General features: G+C 54.2%; 1 protein-coding gene across 1 annotated transcript in view; it reads left to right on the top strand.

The window, feature by feature from the left end:
* Positions 1-14,916, top strand: part of MAMLD1 (mastermind like domain containing 1) — a 57,019-nt gene extending 42,103 nt beyond the window's left edge. Inside the window, exons 4-9 of the mRNA XM_089903920.1 lie at positions 6,232-6,595; positions 6,875-7,065; positions 9,891-9,917; positions 11,406-11,768; positions 11,868-12,060; positions 13,781-14,916. Of these exons, the coding sequence (XP_089760046.1) occupies positions 6,232-6,595; positions 6,875-7,065; positions 9,891-9,917; positions 11,406-11,768; positions 11,868-12,060; positions 13,781-14,916 (2,274 nt within the window). The remainder of the gene's footprint in view (positions 1-6,231; positions 6,596-6,874; positions 7,066-9,890; positions 9,918-11,405; positions 11,769-11,867; positions 12,061-13,780) is intronic.
* Positions 14,917-16,007: the final 1,091 nt, after the last annotated feature.

The following is a 16,007-nucleotide window of genomic DNA, read 5'->3' as shown; positions in this document are numbered from 1 at the left end:
TGACGCTCCTCGTAGCAGTGCCCTTGACCTCACCTTGCTCGTAGGCTGATTCCCAGTGGCCCAAGTAGCCTGACCAGACGTGCAGTCTTCCTTGTCTATAACCCAGCGTTACCAATGATGGGCACAGCCCTGGCCACTCTGCAAAAATGCCCCACGGAAAACAGCTCCAGACATTTAAACTGGGAAACACTAACATTCAATTATACACATTTTTTTGAAGTTTTAACAAAACCAGATGTATTAAGTTTGCAATTATAGTTTGAAATAGTTAGTGAAATTTACAAGTTTAAATGTGATGTTTACATTTTTAAGCTTATTTGATTTTTTTTTAACATCTTTATTGGGGTATAATTGCTTTACAATGGTGTGTTAGTTTCTGCTTTATAACAAAGTGAATCAGTTATACATATACATATGTTCCCATATCTCTTCCCTCTTGCGTCTCCCTCCCTCCCACCCTCCCTATCCCACCCTACCAAACGTAGGGTAGATAGCTAGTGGGAAGCAGCCGCATAGCACAGGGAGATCAGCTCGGTGCTTTGTGACCGCCTGGAGGGGTGGGATAGGGAGGTCAATTATACACATTTATAGAGGAAAAGTCCAGAAAAGCTGAAAGGAAACTTTTACAAAATGCAAATTTACAGAAGAGATCCAGCGAATGATAGGACTGGTGCTACCTTAGAGGCTTTCTTGCAGAATCTCTCTAGTGACCCTCCCACTCCCTGTACCACATGTATCAGAACAGAAATCCCTCAACTTGGAGTTCTCATTTTAGGATACAGTTGTTATAAAAGGAAAACAACACCTGGGTCACACAATAGCCCACCCAGCAGCCCTTGCACAGCTATGAGACCCTAGCAGCACTCCAGAATCTTCTTGCTGCTGGTCTGCTTATACATCACATTAGCAAAAGTTTCAGTTGGGCAATTGGATCAAGCAAAACTCGGGGCCTGGGCTTTGTAGTCAGACAGTGTCTGGGTTCTAGTCCAGGCCCTGGCACTTACTAACGATTGACCTCGAGCAAGCTAGTTGCTTAACCTTTCTCTTTGTGCCTCAGTTTCCTCATCTTTACAATGGGATCATACCAGTGCCCCCCCTCTTCGGATTGTTCTAAGAATTAATTAATTGAAATGACTCCAGGGAAGGGCTGAACCCAGTGCCTTAGATTAAGTTCTCAATAAATGTTTCTAATATTATCATCGTCGTTTATTATTATTATTAGTCTGTTTTACCAAGAGATAGGAAAAGTGATAGCTCCGCTGAGCTATGTTGGCCAGACCACGCCTTAGAGCATGTTCAGTTCTAGGAGGAGCGGATCAAGATGGTGGAATAGAAGTACGTGCAGCTCACCTCCTCCCACAGGACAGTGCCTGGGACGTTGTAAAAGGGCTTGATACACGGCAGAGGTATTATTGTTCATTAAGACTACCACTGACTAACCTTCAGAGAATACAGCACGCAGGCACTACACGTGTGTTAGTTAATTCGGTGAATCCTCATAACCTCCGCCACTCTATGAATGACGCACTTCTATTACTTCCCCTTTACAAATGAGGATATTAAGGCACAGAAAGGTTAAGTGGCTTCCCCCAATTACCTAGCTAAGAAGTGGCAAATCCATGATTCAAGCCCAGACCCTCTCTCTCCAGAGCCTGCACTCTTAGCCAGTATGGTGAAGAGCTGTGCTCTCCGTTACTGTCACCAGCATTCACAGGTGGCTATTTAAATTCATTAAAAGTGAATACAATTAAGAACTCAGTTCTTCATTTGCGCTAGACACATTGCAGGTGCTCTATTGTCGCGTGTGGTCGGTGGCTACCGTATTGGACAGCGCAGGTATAGAGCATTCTGTTCTTTCTGGGAGGATGATTCAGCATCATCTCAAGGTTCTGTGGGACTGTGCTGCTTTGTTGAGCTTCTACAATTCTATTTCTTACAAAATCTCAGGCTTGAGTTGTATAGCTTTTTCCTAGTGTTATTAATAGATGCACGCTTGTGATATATTGAAATCCCATTTGCATTTGGCCAAGTAGTGTAATGGCAAGTAAGAGGCCAAGAAGTCTGACTCACATTACACTTCCCTGGTTTCCCAAAGCATTACTTCACATTTACGAAGTCATCTCCTGTCACCTCTGTTTGACAAGTCTGCACATTCATGCATTTGCCCAGAGACCCAGCTTCTTCCGCAGCTCTGCCTTGCCCTCTTTGAGCTATCTGCATAGCATTTTGTACCCTAGCATGTTCATCTCACTCGTGGCTTGAACAGCTGGGGCTGGCTTCTGAAGTCAGCCCAGCCGTGAGTGACCTTGGCCTCCGAGAGTCTCTGGCACACGCACCAAGTCTCCAGTTCCTTCTTGTGGGCTCTCTCTGCTCGCCTCTGTTACACGGTTAGTAAAGCAAAGGAGGAGTGAAGCAGGATTTGTTGCCTGAACTTTCAGGATGAGTAAGTCTAGACATCAACGAGCTCCCAGAAGCCAGTGGAATTACAGTACACAACTGTAACCTTGTGAATGCGCATGTATTTCCTTCCGACCTCCACGGCGAAGACTGGACCAAGATCGAATCCGGTCAATAACTGATAAAGCCAGAGCAGGTACCCGCTTCTTGCAAAGCGTCTGAGTGTCTGTGCAGGTTAGTCATAATCTGAGCTCCTTACACCGCAGCCCATTTGCTCTACGGTGAGGTCACAGAATAGCCAACAGCGTGGTTACTCCAGTGTAGATGAAGGACACCCGACTGCTTCTCTCTGTGTGCAGAGAAGGAGCCCTCTTCTCCCAAACCCAGCAGTTGCTTGGGTTTTAGTCACTCTGTAAATCAGGTCCAGGTCTGTATCCACTCTCCTGTGTGTGTCCTGGGTAAAGCTATCTCCACTTCCTTGTCTTGTAAACTGGGGACAGTCTCAAATGTACGTGTGTGTGCACGGTTAGCGCAGTAAACGTTAGCTGACGTTATTTCCACGGTGTGATGATCTCTGTTCTACGGATGGGTTTTATTAACCCAACGGCGTTGAAAAGAGATGAGTAAATGTGTTTAAAATGAGGGTCAAGGCTCACTTTTATCATTAACGTTCATCCCAAAAAGAAGCCAGCACAGTGCTCACTGGACTAGCATATCCCGAGTGCCTGGGATATCGTGCCAAGCTCATAACAGATACAGTCAGTTGAATTTTCCAAATATTTGCTGAACCCTTTGCCTGTGCCAGGCACTGTCTGGGCACCAGAGGGATTTAAAGATGATTAAGACTTGGCCCGACAAGGATGTTCAGTCAGCCAGAGGAGCTGGACCAAAGGAGAGGCAGAATTCCCAGGGTGGATCTCCAAGGACATGCAGGGTTCCAGACGGGAAACTTGGAGAAAGGGCTCTCTGGGCTACCGAAGCAAGGAGCGCGATCACAGGGGACTGAACGCGGGCGGCAGCCTGTCTGGGGAACTCCAAGGACATGGGTATGACTGCGGGGTAGTGTACCTGACACCATGGGACAGGAAACCTGCCTGCCAAGAAGGCAGGAGGCCAAGGAACAAAGAGCCCTAATTGCAAAGTTTAGCAGGACGTGCTTGGGGCTCTAAGTGGCTGCAAGCCATTAGAGGGACCCAGGGACAACCTCGTTCCAGCAAGTTCTCTAGCAATCACGGGAAGCCCAGTGGGGGTGAGCTCTGTGAAATCGGGCACCAGCATCGGGCACTATCCATCCCAGGGTCTGATTATCTGAAATTTGGAATCACGCGGAGCCGGCCAGTCCGAGAGGTAGTAATCATGCCCACCAATTATGGATTGGCTTTGCTTTTCTGAGATTTTCAGTGATTCCAAAGACAGAGATGGGTTTACCTTATGTGTGGAAACCTCTAGGCGTTGAAAAGTGCCAACCACTTTTTCTTTGGAAGCTGGACCTCCCACTTAACAGGGAGTGTGATAGCAGTTTCTTTTCCAAAGTAAATAAAACGGAGAAGACACACAAGCATCAGCTACAAAGCTCCTTGTCGGTCAGAGTCAAGACTGAATCTCATCTAGTTTATTTCTTTTCTTTTTTTTAACCAAGGATTACAGCGGTCCGCGAAGCGCCTGCTCCCATTCTGCTCCACTTGAATGGGTGGCTGCAGCCCCGTTCCCAACTGCTGCCGAAACAGAACTGCCCACACCGTCGGGGCACCTTCTGCTGCTGGTAATTTCCATGTACCATCTGCAGGGTTTTTTCTGCCTGATGAACTACCGAGGCGCTGTGAGCGTATGTTCATGCTGATGGGGGTTCTTGCTTCCTGACCCGTCACTAAAATCCTACAAGTCACATGAAGCTACCAGGGATTCCTGAGCAAAAGCTTAAAATGCTTCAGTTCCCTACAAATAAGCCCCACTCATTGCTTTCAGTCTGTGTCGTCACGGGGTGGGCAAGGAATCAGACCTCTAGGAATAGTTGCATATCGGGGTTGTAAAAACTCCTACATGGCTATAAAATAGTGTCTTGAATTATCAAGGCGCTAGGAATGCAGGCACAAAGGATAGTCCATTGTAGAGACGACCTTGGTCCAAGGACAAATTGGAGCTTGACGAAGCGAAGCTTCAGGTGGCCAGTGAGCTCAGCTCTGCAGGAATGCACCAGCCCAAGGGGAGGGGCGCCAGGCCCTCTGTAGTTGGCTTATCGTCAGAATGGCAAAGAAAGTTTTCCTTCCCACGTGCAGTGGGTTCACTTGCTAAGCGTATTTCACGTGGTGTTTTGGTTTTGTTTTTCTTTGGGGAGAGGGGTGTCATCTCTAAAGCTCTCCAAGTAGTTAGGTTTTCTTCCTAATCCCATCTTTGAGTATTTATAATGTGTTCTTAAAATTTTGCCTGGGGATCCCTTGTAAAATCCGGCCTGTACTTTTCTTAATGACACACTTGAACAGTTTCTACATTTCAAAGCCTGTTTTCCATATGACAAGCTAATCACACACATGCACACACCGTGTCAAACTTCATGTGGACCTGGGAACCAGGCAAGCCCGGATTTGCATCCTCCCCTGCTACTAACTAGCTGTGTGACTTTGGGCAACTTCGTCAACCTCTCTGGGCCTCAGTGTCCTCCTCTGTAAAATAAGGACAGTAATCGTTCCTGCCTCATATACAGCTGTTGCTCGATAAATTCAGTGGTGGCAGTTTTTATCGTGAATTCAAATACGGCATCCAAATATCTACTGGCCTGTCATCCATCACAGAGGCTTGCCCACAGTAGGCGCTTAGTCATGTTTATTGTCATGAATTGAATTGACTCCGACTGTTTAGCTTAGATTCGGAGGATAAATATTTCCCTTTCTACTGGGCTGTTTGATAGACACAGGTGATCACTCAAAGCTCAGGCGTTAAAAGCACGACAATGAAGAGGCTGCTTCACGCAGAAAGACCTTCTCCTCAAGGCAGGCTCCCCCTGGTCCTCTTGGGCACCCCTGTGGCCGAGCGCTCGCTGTGCTCGGCAGGATGTCAGAGCTGTCTCGGCAGCTCCTTGGAGTCTTGAGGCCTCCTGTGACGTGGATATCAAGTGTGAGGGTTTTTAATTGCCTTTGGCTGAAAGAATTGGGTCAGATGTTCAATTTGGGTGAAATCCCTGCCTTCTAAAATATGACGGAAAGGGGAGGTGCCACTCACACGCAAGTCCTGAAACGTGGGGGCCCCGGCAAGGTGAAGTGCAGTGAGGGCTGCCGCTCAGGGCTGGGCTGCTGTGAGGTTTCCACTTGACTGCTTGGTTTTGCACTCACCATTTGGTTTTGCAGATTCCTCAGCATGTGTCTACACACACGTACCTACACACCAGTTTAGAATGGTGTGCTCTGTGGGGGGGGGAGGGGCGTGGGGAGGGATCGGGATTGGTCAAGGTCATTGCTGATGACGTAGCTTGACTCCCATTTCCAACAAGACAGTGACTGATGGAGGCAGAGGCTCCTTAACTGAGACCCACGGATGGGTAGTAAGTGGTCCAGAAAACCCCTGAGATTATACGTAAGATGTCGGTGGGCTGGGAAGGGGGAGACACCAGCGTAAGTGCTTTTTCTGTGGAGAGAGACCATAGCTTTTAACCGATTCTCAAAGGAGTCTGTGACCCGAGACAACTAAGACCACAAAGCTGTTGGGTTTGGTTGGCCCAGACCACTTGGTGTGTCTAACCAAGCACCCAGACGACCCCGCTAGGCGGTCAGGGCAGTGACAAGAGCATTCAGAGGCATGTCGTGGCCACGCCGCTGATGGACTCTTCAATGGTTGTTGTAGACTCATGTAGACAAAGCCTGCAAGCTTGGGGAAGCCAGGCCCCCCCAGGTCAGCCTCGGGCGACAGCCCCCATCCTGCCAGGCCCTGGGGAGTGAGTCCTTCCTGCCCGGCAGCTCCTTTGCTCAGGAGCTGGCCCGAGTCACCTCCTCGTACAGCACCTCAGAGGCAGCGCCCTGGGGCGGCTGGGATCCGAAGGCCTGGAGGCAGGTGCCCGCTCCACTACTGCCTAGCTGCGACGCTGTCGGTAAGTCACTTCCCCCAGCCTCGCTTTCCTCATCTGTCAGCTGGGCACGGTCCCCTGCTCAGCCTGCCCGCCTGCCGTACAGGGTTGTTGGGAGGCAAAGAGGAGGTGACAGCCCGGCCCGTAAAGCTCTGTTCACCTAGGAGGGATTTCTAGCAGAGAGACCACCCAGGCAAGCAGACTGCTCCGGCATCTCAGCCTCATCTTCGGGGCACTGAGTGGTGATCGCCCTGGGCGCAGTTGCTCCCTCCCGGCTGTTGGCCTTCCAGCACCCCAGTTCATTCCCTGCCTGTCTGTCCCTGCGGCCAGGCTGTGAGTCCGTGGGGCACAGGGGCTGCGCTTCTGCACCTCCGAATCCCACCCTCCACATCCGCCCCGACCCCGTGCCTGCCTGCTCCATAGCTGGCGGGCGCTCGGGAACTGCCTCTCCCTCCAGCGATCTGCTGTGGACTCCGCACCCCGAGGTGTTCTTTGACCCCACCTGGGACTCACGCACCCCAAGAAGTGGGAAGTTGGATCGCCCCACTGGAGGACTGGTAGCCCCGGGGGAGGGCAGGCAGAAGAAAGCCCAGCCAAGCCTGTCCAAGATGGCCGTGAGTTTGCATCATCCTGCAGATTCTAAAAGAAATGGCTTGACTTGCCCTAAAGAGTCACGTTAGTGGTCATGAGAGAAAGATGGTGGGCGCCAGCCAGAGCGGGCCTTTGCAGAGCATTTCACTGGGCTCGTGGAGCTGTTGTTCTGGTGCATGAAATATCGGTGTGTACGGGATGTCAGACCTCTCTGCAGAGAAAGCTAGAGAAATGAGCATTGGCTGAGTGATAGTGATCAGAAGATGCTCATCCAGCTGAAAGGACCTCCGGGATTTTGGCCTTTAATGGAAATGCTGCTTCGGTACGTGAGGCCTTGCTCTCCCCATCCCACCTGCCTCGGCCCACAAGAACAAGCAGTGCTTTCCATTCAAGGGCTATCGATTTTTCTCTCTCTTTTTTTTCCCCCTTTTCTCTGTGTGCTCTCACAGTGCTCTCCGGCTTGTCCAGTACAAAGCTGCCAGGGAAACAGAATTAACAAAATGGATTGGGGCATCGTCCACTCAGGATGTCTCTGAGTTCCACCCTGGTCCGACCTGTTTTTCCCTGTCCCCAAAACGCAAAAAATGAGGGATCCAAGCTAGCTTGCCTCGAGAGAATTCATTTCCCCATCTTATTATCTCTCTTCAAAGCCAAGCCAGGCCTTCCACCCTGCACTGGAGGTGGGGGGCGGGCGGAGGCTTGGCCCTCAGATCTTCCCTACGAAGCTTTGGAAGTTGGGCCCACCTCGGGGGGCTTTGAGGGACAGGACCTCCAGCTCAGCCATGACTCAGGAAGACCAGACACAGTGTGAGACGGAGGATGCAGGCACCCCAGGGGAAGAAGAAAGGCGAGCTGCAAAGACATTTGTTTCCTTTGCGGCCAGATCAATCCCAGCATGTAGACCCAGCCCTTCCGGGACCAGGCAGCCCTGAAACCACCGAGATGGAGGTGGAGTCAGGAGAGAGTTCGTATAGCTGGAGGTCAACTGCAAAGGCAGAAAATGGAAAAGAGAAAAGTCGTTTTCGATGGCGTTGATTTTGTGAAGTGCCCGGTGGCAGCTTCAGATCGGTGCAAACCCAAGGGCAGCATCATGACCGTGGGGGTGGTCCCTGTCTCCTGCTCCAGAGGCCCCAAGGGTCAAAGAAAGAGCTCAGCAGGCCACTGGTGCCCCTGCGTCCGGGTGTGGCATGTTCCCCTGTACCCTGAGGGCCCCACGGCCTGCGCCTGGGTTTCTGCCGTGCCCGCCCAACTCCCCATCCCTTCACTCTGTTGTGTTCTCTGTAGTAGATGTGCCACCATTGGCAATGATTTTCTGTGATTGACTTGCTTGCGTCTTGCCAGTTGCCCCCTCCATTGTAAGCTTCATGAGAGTAGAGACACACAGTGCCACCCCCATGCCTGGGACAGAGCCTGGCCCATGGTAGACCCGTGAGAAATGTCCATCAGCTGACTGACAGAGGGGCTCACCGGGCTGCCCTATATCTTCCCACCCGGAGTCAGGGAGGCTGCCTTCCGGGCAGGGAAAGGCATTGAGCAGAGGCCCGAGGAAAGGGCAGGTGTGTGGCCGCCCCTCCCCCCGCCCTGGCCTTGGCCTCTGAGGTCCGCAGGGAAGAGTGGTGGCCTGATGACCCACTCAGCACTCCCATGTGGAGGCACTCTGGAGAAACTGAGTCACGGGCTCAGAGAGTTAGGAGCGGGGGTTAGGAAACACTGAAGCTGGCCTGCCATTCGCTGTGGGCAGCCCGTTTCTGAAGGACACCTGAGGAGAGTTTTAGCCTAAGAGCATCCACGCCCCCTCAAACAGGGCTTCGGGTCTGAGGAGTCCCCATCCACAGGCGTGTGGGAGTCCCTAGAATTCAGATCTCCATGCAGAACGCTGTCTTCCCGTCATTTCAAAGGAAAAGTCACAAGAGTGGGTGAGTTGTTTCCAAATTTGGCTTCCCAAAACCACAAAAGAAGGTGCTTTTCCTATTGGAGGAAGAAACAAACCAACCAACCCACACACTAGAGCTCGCTAACCTTTGAACCTTTAACACAGAGGCGAGTGGCTTCTGCTGTGGCAGGCTGTCTCTGCGTGGGGCACCCAGGGCCTTGTCTACTGGGAAGGGAGCAAGGAGCTGCCTGGTGCTGGAAAAAGAAAAACCCTCCCTCTGCCCCTCCTCCCCCTCCCCTCCCCTCCCCCTCCTCCCCTCCCCCTCCCCCTCCTCCCCTCCCCCTCCTCCCCTCCCCCTCCCCCCTCCCCTCCCCCCTCCCCCTCCCCCCTCCCCTCCCCTCCTCCCCCTCCCCCTCCTCCCCCTTTCTCCTCCTCTTCCTCCTCTCTGTCTCCCTCTCCCCCTCCCCTCCCTCTCTCCCTTCTCTGTCCTCCCGTCTCTCTCCCTCCCCCCTCCTTCTCTCTCTTAACTCTGCTGCACAAAATAAGGCTTCACGTCCATCCCTGCATTCCCCCAGAGCTGTTCCCTTGGAGTCCTCTCCCCAGTCAGAATGCTCTCCTCTTGGGGATCGTGGGGCAAGTAACTTCAGGCCGAATCTGCCCAAGACGCAGGAACCCTGTGTGCGCATCGTGTGGAAGGCTTGTTCATATTCTGCCTCGCCTCATCCCGCATCCAGTTAGAGCGTCCCTGGGCCTTATGAAGTGGCTGAATCAGTAATGAGACCGTTCTTGGCCTGCAGTGGGGAGAGGACGCGTCAGGTGCGTGGTCTGGGGCTCACAGGAGACATCCTCCTGTGGTGGCCAAAGGGTGAGGCCCATAGGGCGGCCTGGCCTCCCCGGGGGGGGCCCAGTGTTGGGCTCTCTGCTGTGTTGGGGTTCGGCCGGCCCTTTGCCTGTCTCTCCTGCCTGTGCCTATAGCACCCGCAGGTGAACGCTAGCCCTCAGGTGAGCCCCCAGAGCTTCCTGGGACATCGGCATGAAGCTCCTCGAAAGGCAGCCCCAGGACTTCCTGGATCACCATCCTGGCCGAGGCCTGTCTGTGAAGGTGGCCCCTTGGCCAGGCGGGAGGAGGAGCCAGGGCCCTCGTTCCTGGGGAGACTTCCTTCCGGGGACCACGTGGGGAAGCACACCTAGGCTCACACAGGCCCACCTGACGCCGCCCCGCCGGCATCACCCGGTACAGCAGCACCCAGCTCCGTGACAGCCGACCGCAGCCCTAGGAAAGGCAGGCCTTGGATGAGCTCCTCCACGACCATGGTGGTGGAAAGCCACAGGTTGCCCGGGCCATCCTTCAGAGCGTCCATCACTAAGCAGCCACTGTCACGTCCTGTTTTCTCCATTTTCCAACGATTCTAATTGTCAGTGTCAAAAGGCAACAACTGTTTTCTTGGGGCTTATCTTTGGAGCACATTGATTCAGAACAAAGGATGGGGGCCTCTGTCTGCAAAACAAAGGAAGCAGCCTCCTCGGGAGGCCTGGAGAGAATGCTCTGGCTGCTCTGCCAGGGACAACAGGACAGGCCGGGAGCAGAGGGCTGGCGGTGCCCCCCCGGATGCCCCAGCAGCGTGAAGAGAGCCCTGCCTGATGGCGGCACCCCAGGCCGGCGTCGGCCGTGCCCTTTGGACTTGGCAGCTTCTGTAGCCGTGCCGCTCAGCAGACTTGCGCTTAAACTCTGGATCCTCTGGGTTTCTGTGCTTCCTTGGATGAACGCCGGCCAGCATCCCGTTGTCCCTGTAACTGTGGACCGTTCGAGAAGCACTCCCTTTCATCTGGCAGACACTGCCCACTTCCTCCACTCTGACCTCTGCCCCAGCCTCGCCTTCACTTTGGTTTCCCAGGCCCTGGGGGCGTCTTTCCTCTCTACCTCCCTCCCTTTGGACTCTTCTGCCTGTCCCCTGCTTTGTCTTTCGTCGCACTCTGTAGCCTCCACCTGCCCTTCCCCCACTCCGTACAACTTTCTGTTATTTGATGCACCTAATGGAGCAGCTGGTGGGGATGGAGTTAGGGCTGATGTAGACAGCAGGGCACAGGAGCCGGTTCCTGGAAGCAGCGGGCTGGGGAGGCAGAAAAAGTGGATCTGCAGTTAGGAGACGCTGCACTTCCCCAGCCGCGTCACCCTGAGCAAGTCACTTACCCTCTGTGAGCCTCAGTTGTCACATCAGTAAGCTGGGACCATAGGTCTTCTACCCAGATCTCCTAGGGCTGGTGGGAGGTTCGATGGCAAGAACAGAGGTGAGAGGGCTGCCTTCAGAAAGGCCTGCCCACCCTGAGCAGCTCAGGCAGAGCACAGGGCTCCCCCAGTTCCCGATGGGGTGGCCTTGGGTGGTCATGCGACCCCTGTGCTCCTGAGGTCCTGTCTCCCCACCCCACGCTTTAGCAGGAAGACGGCAGCTCCAGTGCTGAAGAGCGACATCCCTGGCACCCACCTCCCAGCAGCCCCGGGGGAAGGGGGGCAAGAGCTCGGACAGGAAGCAGGCTGAGGGCGGGAAGCTGACATCACTTGCGGTGTGGTCCGCCCACTGCCACGTGTTTGTCCTCTCTGCCTTGGCAGGAACCGAGGCCGAGAACTGCCCGACAGGCCCGGGCACCGGGCACTCTCCCAAGTGCCAGCCCTCCGAGTGCAGAGAAGCAGGCCCCGGGCAGCCTGTGTTGTCCGGTCAAGTCTTCTGGCATCTGGGGGGCGGGGGACGCAGTTCCGAAAGTAAACTCAGGGAGGCGTGCTCCCCGACAGAGCTGCCTTGCTTGGTGGCGCACGAGGAAGCAGACTCCTTGAGAAGGGGACAGAGGCGGCAGCGGGTGAGCAATGGACTGGGAAGCAGACCCGGGGCCCAGTCACAGCCTGGCGCCGAATGGCTGAGGGGCTTGGGGCCAGTTGTGCCTTCTCCCGGCCCTCAGCTGGCTGGCTCGCGGCTGTCCCCTCGAGCGGCTCCCAGCCTCAGGGCTGGGACTGCAGCCTTGGAACGTGGCTCCTCCCCCTGCCCACCCAGCTTGCGGATGGAGACCGGGAACCCGTTCCCATCGCCCATGTGCGGCCAATCGGGCAAGCGAAGGGAAGCTGGGACTGAGTGGCTACTCCGGGTGTCGGCCAGTGCGTCCATCTGATCGTGTGATCATCGCGCCCTTCGTGCCAGGACCACCTGGAACAAGTCTTGGCCCTTTCCCCATGACAGCCCCGACATCCCTGGTTCGCTCAGCCATTCTTTGCCCTCGTGGTTGGGAGCCCAAGCCCTACCTCCATCACTTAGTGTCCTCCGCGTGCGGCCAGTTTGTCTGGGTCTCCCTGAGGCTGGCATATGCCCAAACTCTTGTCAGCACCGTAGACATGGTCTGGCCAAAGCAGAGCAGTGTAGGACTGTCACCTGCCTCCTTCTACATACTCTGCTTCTATTAACGCAGCCTAATGTCACATTTGCTGCCCCATCCTGAGCAGAAGGATGTCCAGAATGCCTCAATCTTTCTTCTCCGTGCTCTTGCTGTTAAGCTCTGTGTCTCCCGCCCTATCCTACGCTGTCGCAGTTGGTTTTTTAACCCAGGTGCAGAATCCTACTTTTATTTATACCTGCGGAGTTTTGCTTGGGAGGGTGGGGCATGCATGCGAGTGTGTGTTGGTGTGTTCACTCATGCTTTCTGCTACACCAAAGCCAAGTCCTGAGTCCCCACACAGAGATCCCAAGGCTAGTATTTCTTGGTAGCCCTAATCTGACACTTCTTTTTCATCTTCTATTTAGCAAGAGAAGCAGAAATCAGGTCTTATGGCAATGATCCCTGAACAGCGGAGTGCATATCTCGCCCAACAGATGAGTCAATTTCAAGGTAAGCACTTAAACTCGATATTCTCGAAAGGGTGGGCCAGGGGGAGTGTGTGTGAGGTTGGGGGAGAATTCATTCCAGCAGAAACAGTTACTGAGATGTTTCTGAAAAGCATTGAGGGAAAGAGAGGAGGTCTGCAAGGCACTTCCAGAGCAGCCTGGTTGGATCCGTCACGTGGAAAGCTTAAGTAGAGTCCCAGTGAAACGCTCAGTCTTAATGACTCTGAAATCGCTGTTTGATTCAAGAGATGATTGATTCAACCATGGCATCTAGGACTGTAATCAACATTGACTGGCCGCAGATACAGCTGTTAGCTAAAAACCAGACACGGTCTCTGCCAGACTAGCAGGGGAAACATGCGTTAAGTAGTCCTCCCCAGCCAGTAGTGACATTGGACCAGGCCAAGGGTATTCTTGCCTGGGGTTTGGGGGAAGCTGCTTGCCCTCCGACAGGTGTTCAGCAGCTTCATTGTAGCCCAGTGGCCAGCAATGGCCCATTGCTCCTGCATTCTCTTGCAAAAACCCCTGTTCCTCTGGGTCTGATACCAGCTGAATGTCCCACCTGTCCAGGCTGGAGTGGCATGTCAGGCACACTTCAGCCACAGGGACAGGACGGACAAGTTCCAGAAAGGCCAGTGTCAAGGACTGGGCATCCTTCAGGGGGTGGGCGGTGCCAGGCCTGCGTACGGATACTGAGCAGAAAAGTAGACCCAGACCCTGGCTTCATGGAGCTTACAACCTACTGGCATTTTCAGTCCAACATGATCTGCTCTTGGGTGGAGGGGGAGCAGTGAGCACAGACCCAGGGGGTCTAGGAGGGCTTCCCCCAAGAACTGCAGTCCGGGCTGAGGGTGGAGGAACCAGGGGAGCAGGGGATGCTCGGGAAGAGCCCAGGGTGGAAGGTGAGAGGTCAGTGCTGGGCCGGTGACTCCCCGCCAGCAGCTGCGGCCCAAGTTGAAGATGCCTTTGGAACTGACCCCCACTTCTCTCTTTCTGTAGCCGTCCAAGATCAAGTCACCTCCAAGTGTAGCCGGACCAAGGCAAGCTCCCCACCCAGCCAACCCATGATGCCACCCGGAGCTGCGCTCCTCCAGAGCGCTCTGAGCCCAGGAATGGTCCCGCCCGCCAGGCACCAGAGCCGGGAGGGCGTGGGCCTGATGTCACAAACTCCAGGCAAGCAGCACGGGACTTTCAGCTCCAGCCCCCCGTTTCCCACACCCTTGCGCTTGAGCCACAACCCCGCGGGCAGCCTCGGGTCCACCTGCCGGCGCACGCGGATTCCCAAGGCCGCCCCCACGGGAGTGCCCCTGCCCGGCTTCTGTCCCAGCCCCCTGGGCAGCCAGCCCCTGAGTCCCCACCAGCTCAGACAGCCCTGCGTGCCAAGAGTGCCCACCGTGCTCCACAACGCTGCCTGGGTGGCGGCAGCAGCTGTGAGCACCGCGGTGTTGGGGGGGCCACCCCCGAGGCCAGCAGCCCATGGCATCCAGCAGCATTTCCATAGCAACTCCCTCTTTGCCAAGGCCCCCGTGAGAGTCCCCCAGGGAGCCCCAGCGTTTCCATCACAACAGGCAGTTGTGTCCCCCAGTCAGGTGGCCCCGGGAGGCAGACCCAGCCAGAAGGTGGGCGCTGCCCCCGCCAACCCCAGCTTCAGCCTGCTGGGCCACCAGAGCCTCAGACAGAGCCCGCTGCGGGGTCCCGTGCCTGTGCTGCACGCCACCAAGTCCCTCCAGCAAGGCATGGCCAGCTTCAGGCCCGTGAGTCCCATCCAGGGCATCGAGCCACCAAGCTATGTGGCTGCCACCGCCGCCGCCGCCGCCGCCTCCACCGTCGCTGCCAGCCCGTCCCCTGGTCCCTTCAACAGCGTGGGGAGCCCCCCTGAGTTGCCACCCTATGCCTTGTTGCCCCAGGCCTCACTGAACGATCTCATTTCACCCCCTGACTGCACTGAGGTGGATTTCATCGAAGCTCTCTTGAAAGGCCCCGGCGTGAGCCCAGATGAAGACTGGGTGTGCAACCTGAGGCTGATCGATGACATTCTAGAACAGCACGCTGCTGCCCAGACTGCCGCAGCCCAGAGTGCCGGCCACGTCCCTGAGCAGGCTGGCCACATCCCCCAGAATGCTGGCGAGCTTTAAATGCCCAGAGAAACCTCCACGTGGCCATCACTCCGGGGAGCGATGTGAGTCCACAGCAAATTCGCAGCTGGTCCCACATAGCCACACGCTTGTTGCCTCATTACGATTTGAGGGGCGTCAGCCCACACCCACCCCTCTCGCTACCTGTGACGAAATGGAAAGCTGGTGATTTTTCAAGCTACCTGTACATATCTGAACATTTTGTAAATGGTTTTCCTAAACATTCACGACAGAAGTATTTATACTTCGTTTTGTGACTTTGTAAATAAAGTGACGGCTTTCCTTTCAGTAGAGCTGTGTTCATTATGCATTGTCTGTGTTTATTCTACATTGTTGCAAATACGCAGACTGTGTTGCTCACTCCAGCCATACCTTATCAACCAGGTGGTGGAGTCACGTACGCTTTAGATGCAGTGGTGGATGTGATCAAGAGGTGTTGTGCAAACTGACAAATACCAAATCGAAACTCACTTGGCCATTTATTTCCATTTCCACTAAAACTTCTGTCGCCCTGTGTGGTTCTTAACCTCTTTCGCAAACCTTTCAGTCTCTGCTAGCTCTTTCCTGATGAGCATATCACAGCACAAGCCGTTTTATCGTTAAGTGCCCCTCAGAGGAATTATTTGCCCGGAGGCCGGAGAGTTCTGTAGATTTGGGAGAAGCAAAGAGGTAATGTGGGAGCTGGGCACTGTCTGAGGATCTTGAGTATCCTCCCTTTATCCCTCAGACGGTTGGCACTACTCCAGCAGCACCTTGCAGGGTGGAGGTGAGATGTTCCTGGTTTAAAGCCTTTCGGTATTTGTTTTGATGTAAGGCTCTGTGGTCTGAGGGAAAATGGGTCTGTAAACATTAATTGTTGATCCGGGCTTTGTCTTTGATGGTTTCTATCTGCAATTATCGTCATGTATATTTAAGTGTCTGTTATAGAAAACCCACACCCACTGTCCTGTAAACTTTTCTCAGTGTCCAGACTCTGTGTAATCACATTTTAATTGCCACCTCGTATTTCGCCTCTACATTTGAAATCTGGCGTCTGTTTCAAACCAGTGCGTTTTTTCTTCGTACTGTAATAAACAGCCAGGAGAAAAGTG

The sequence above is a fragment of the Delphinapterus leucas genome, chromosome X, assembly GCF_059928025.1.
Source record: "Delphinapterus leucas isolate spDelLeu-1000000601 "Yukka" chromosome X, BTC_Dleu_Yukka2, whole genome shotgun sequence".
Taxonomy (NCBI): Eukaryota; Metazoa; Chordata; class Mammalia; order Artiodactyla; family Monodontidae; genus Delphinapterus; species Delphinapterus leucas.
This window is presented reverse-complemented; position numbering and strand designations above follow the sequence as displayed.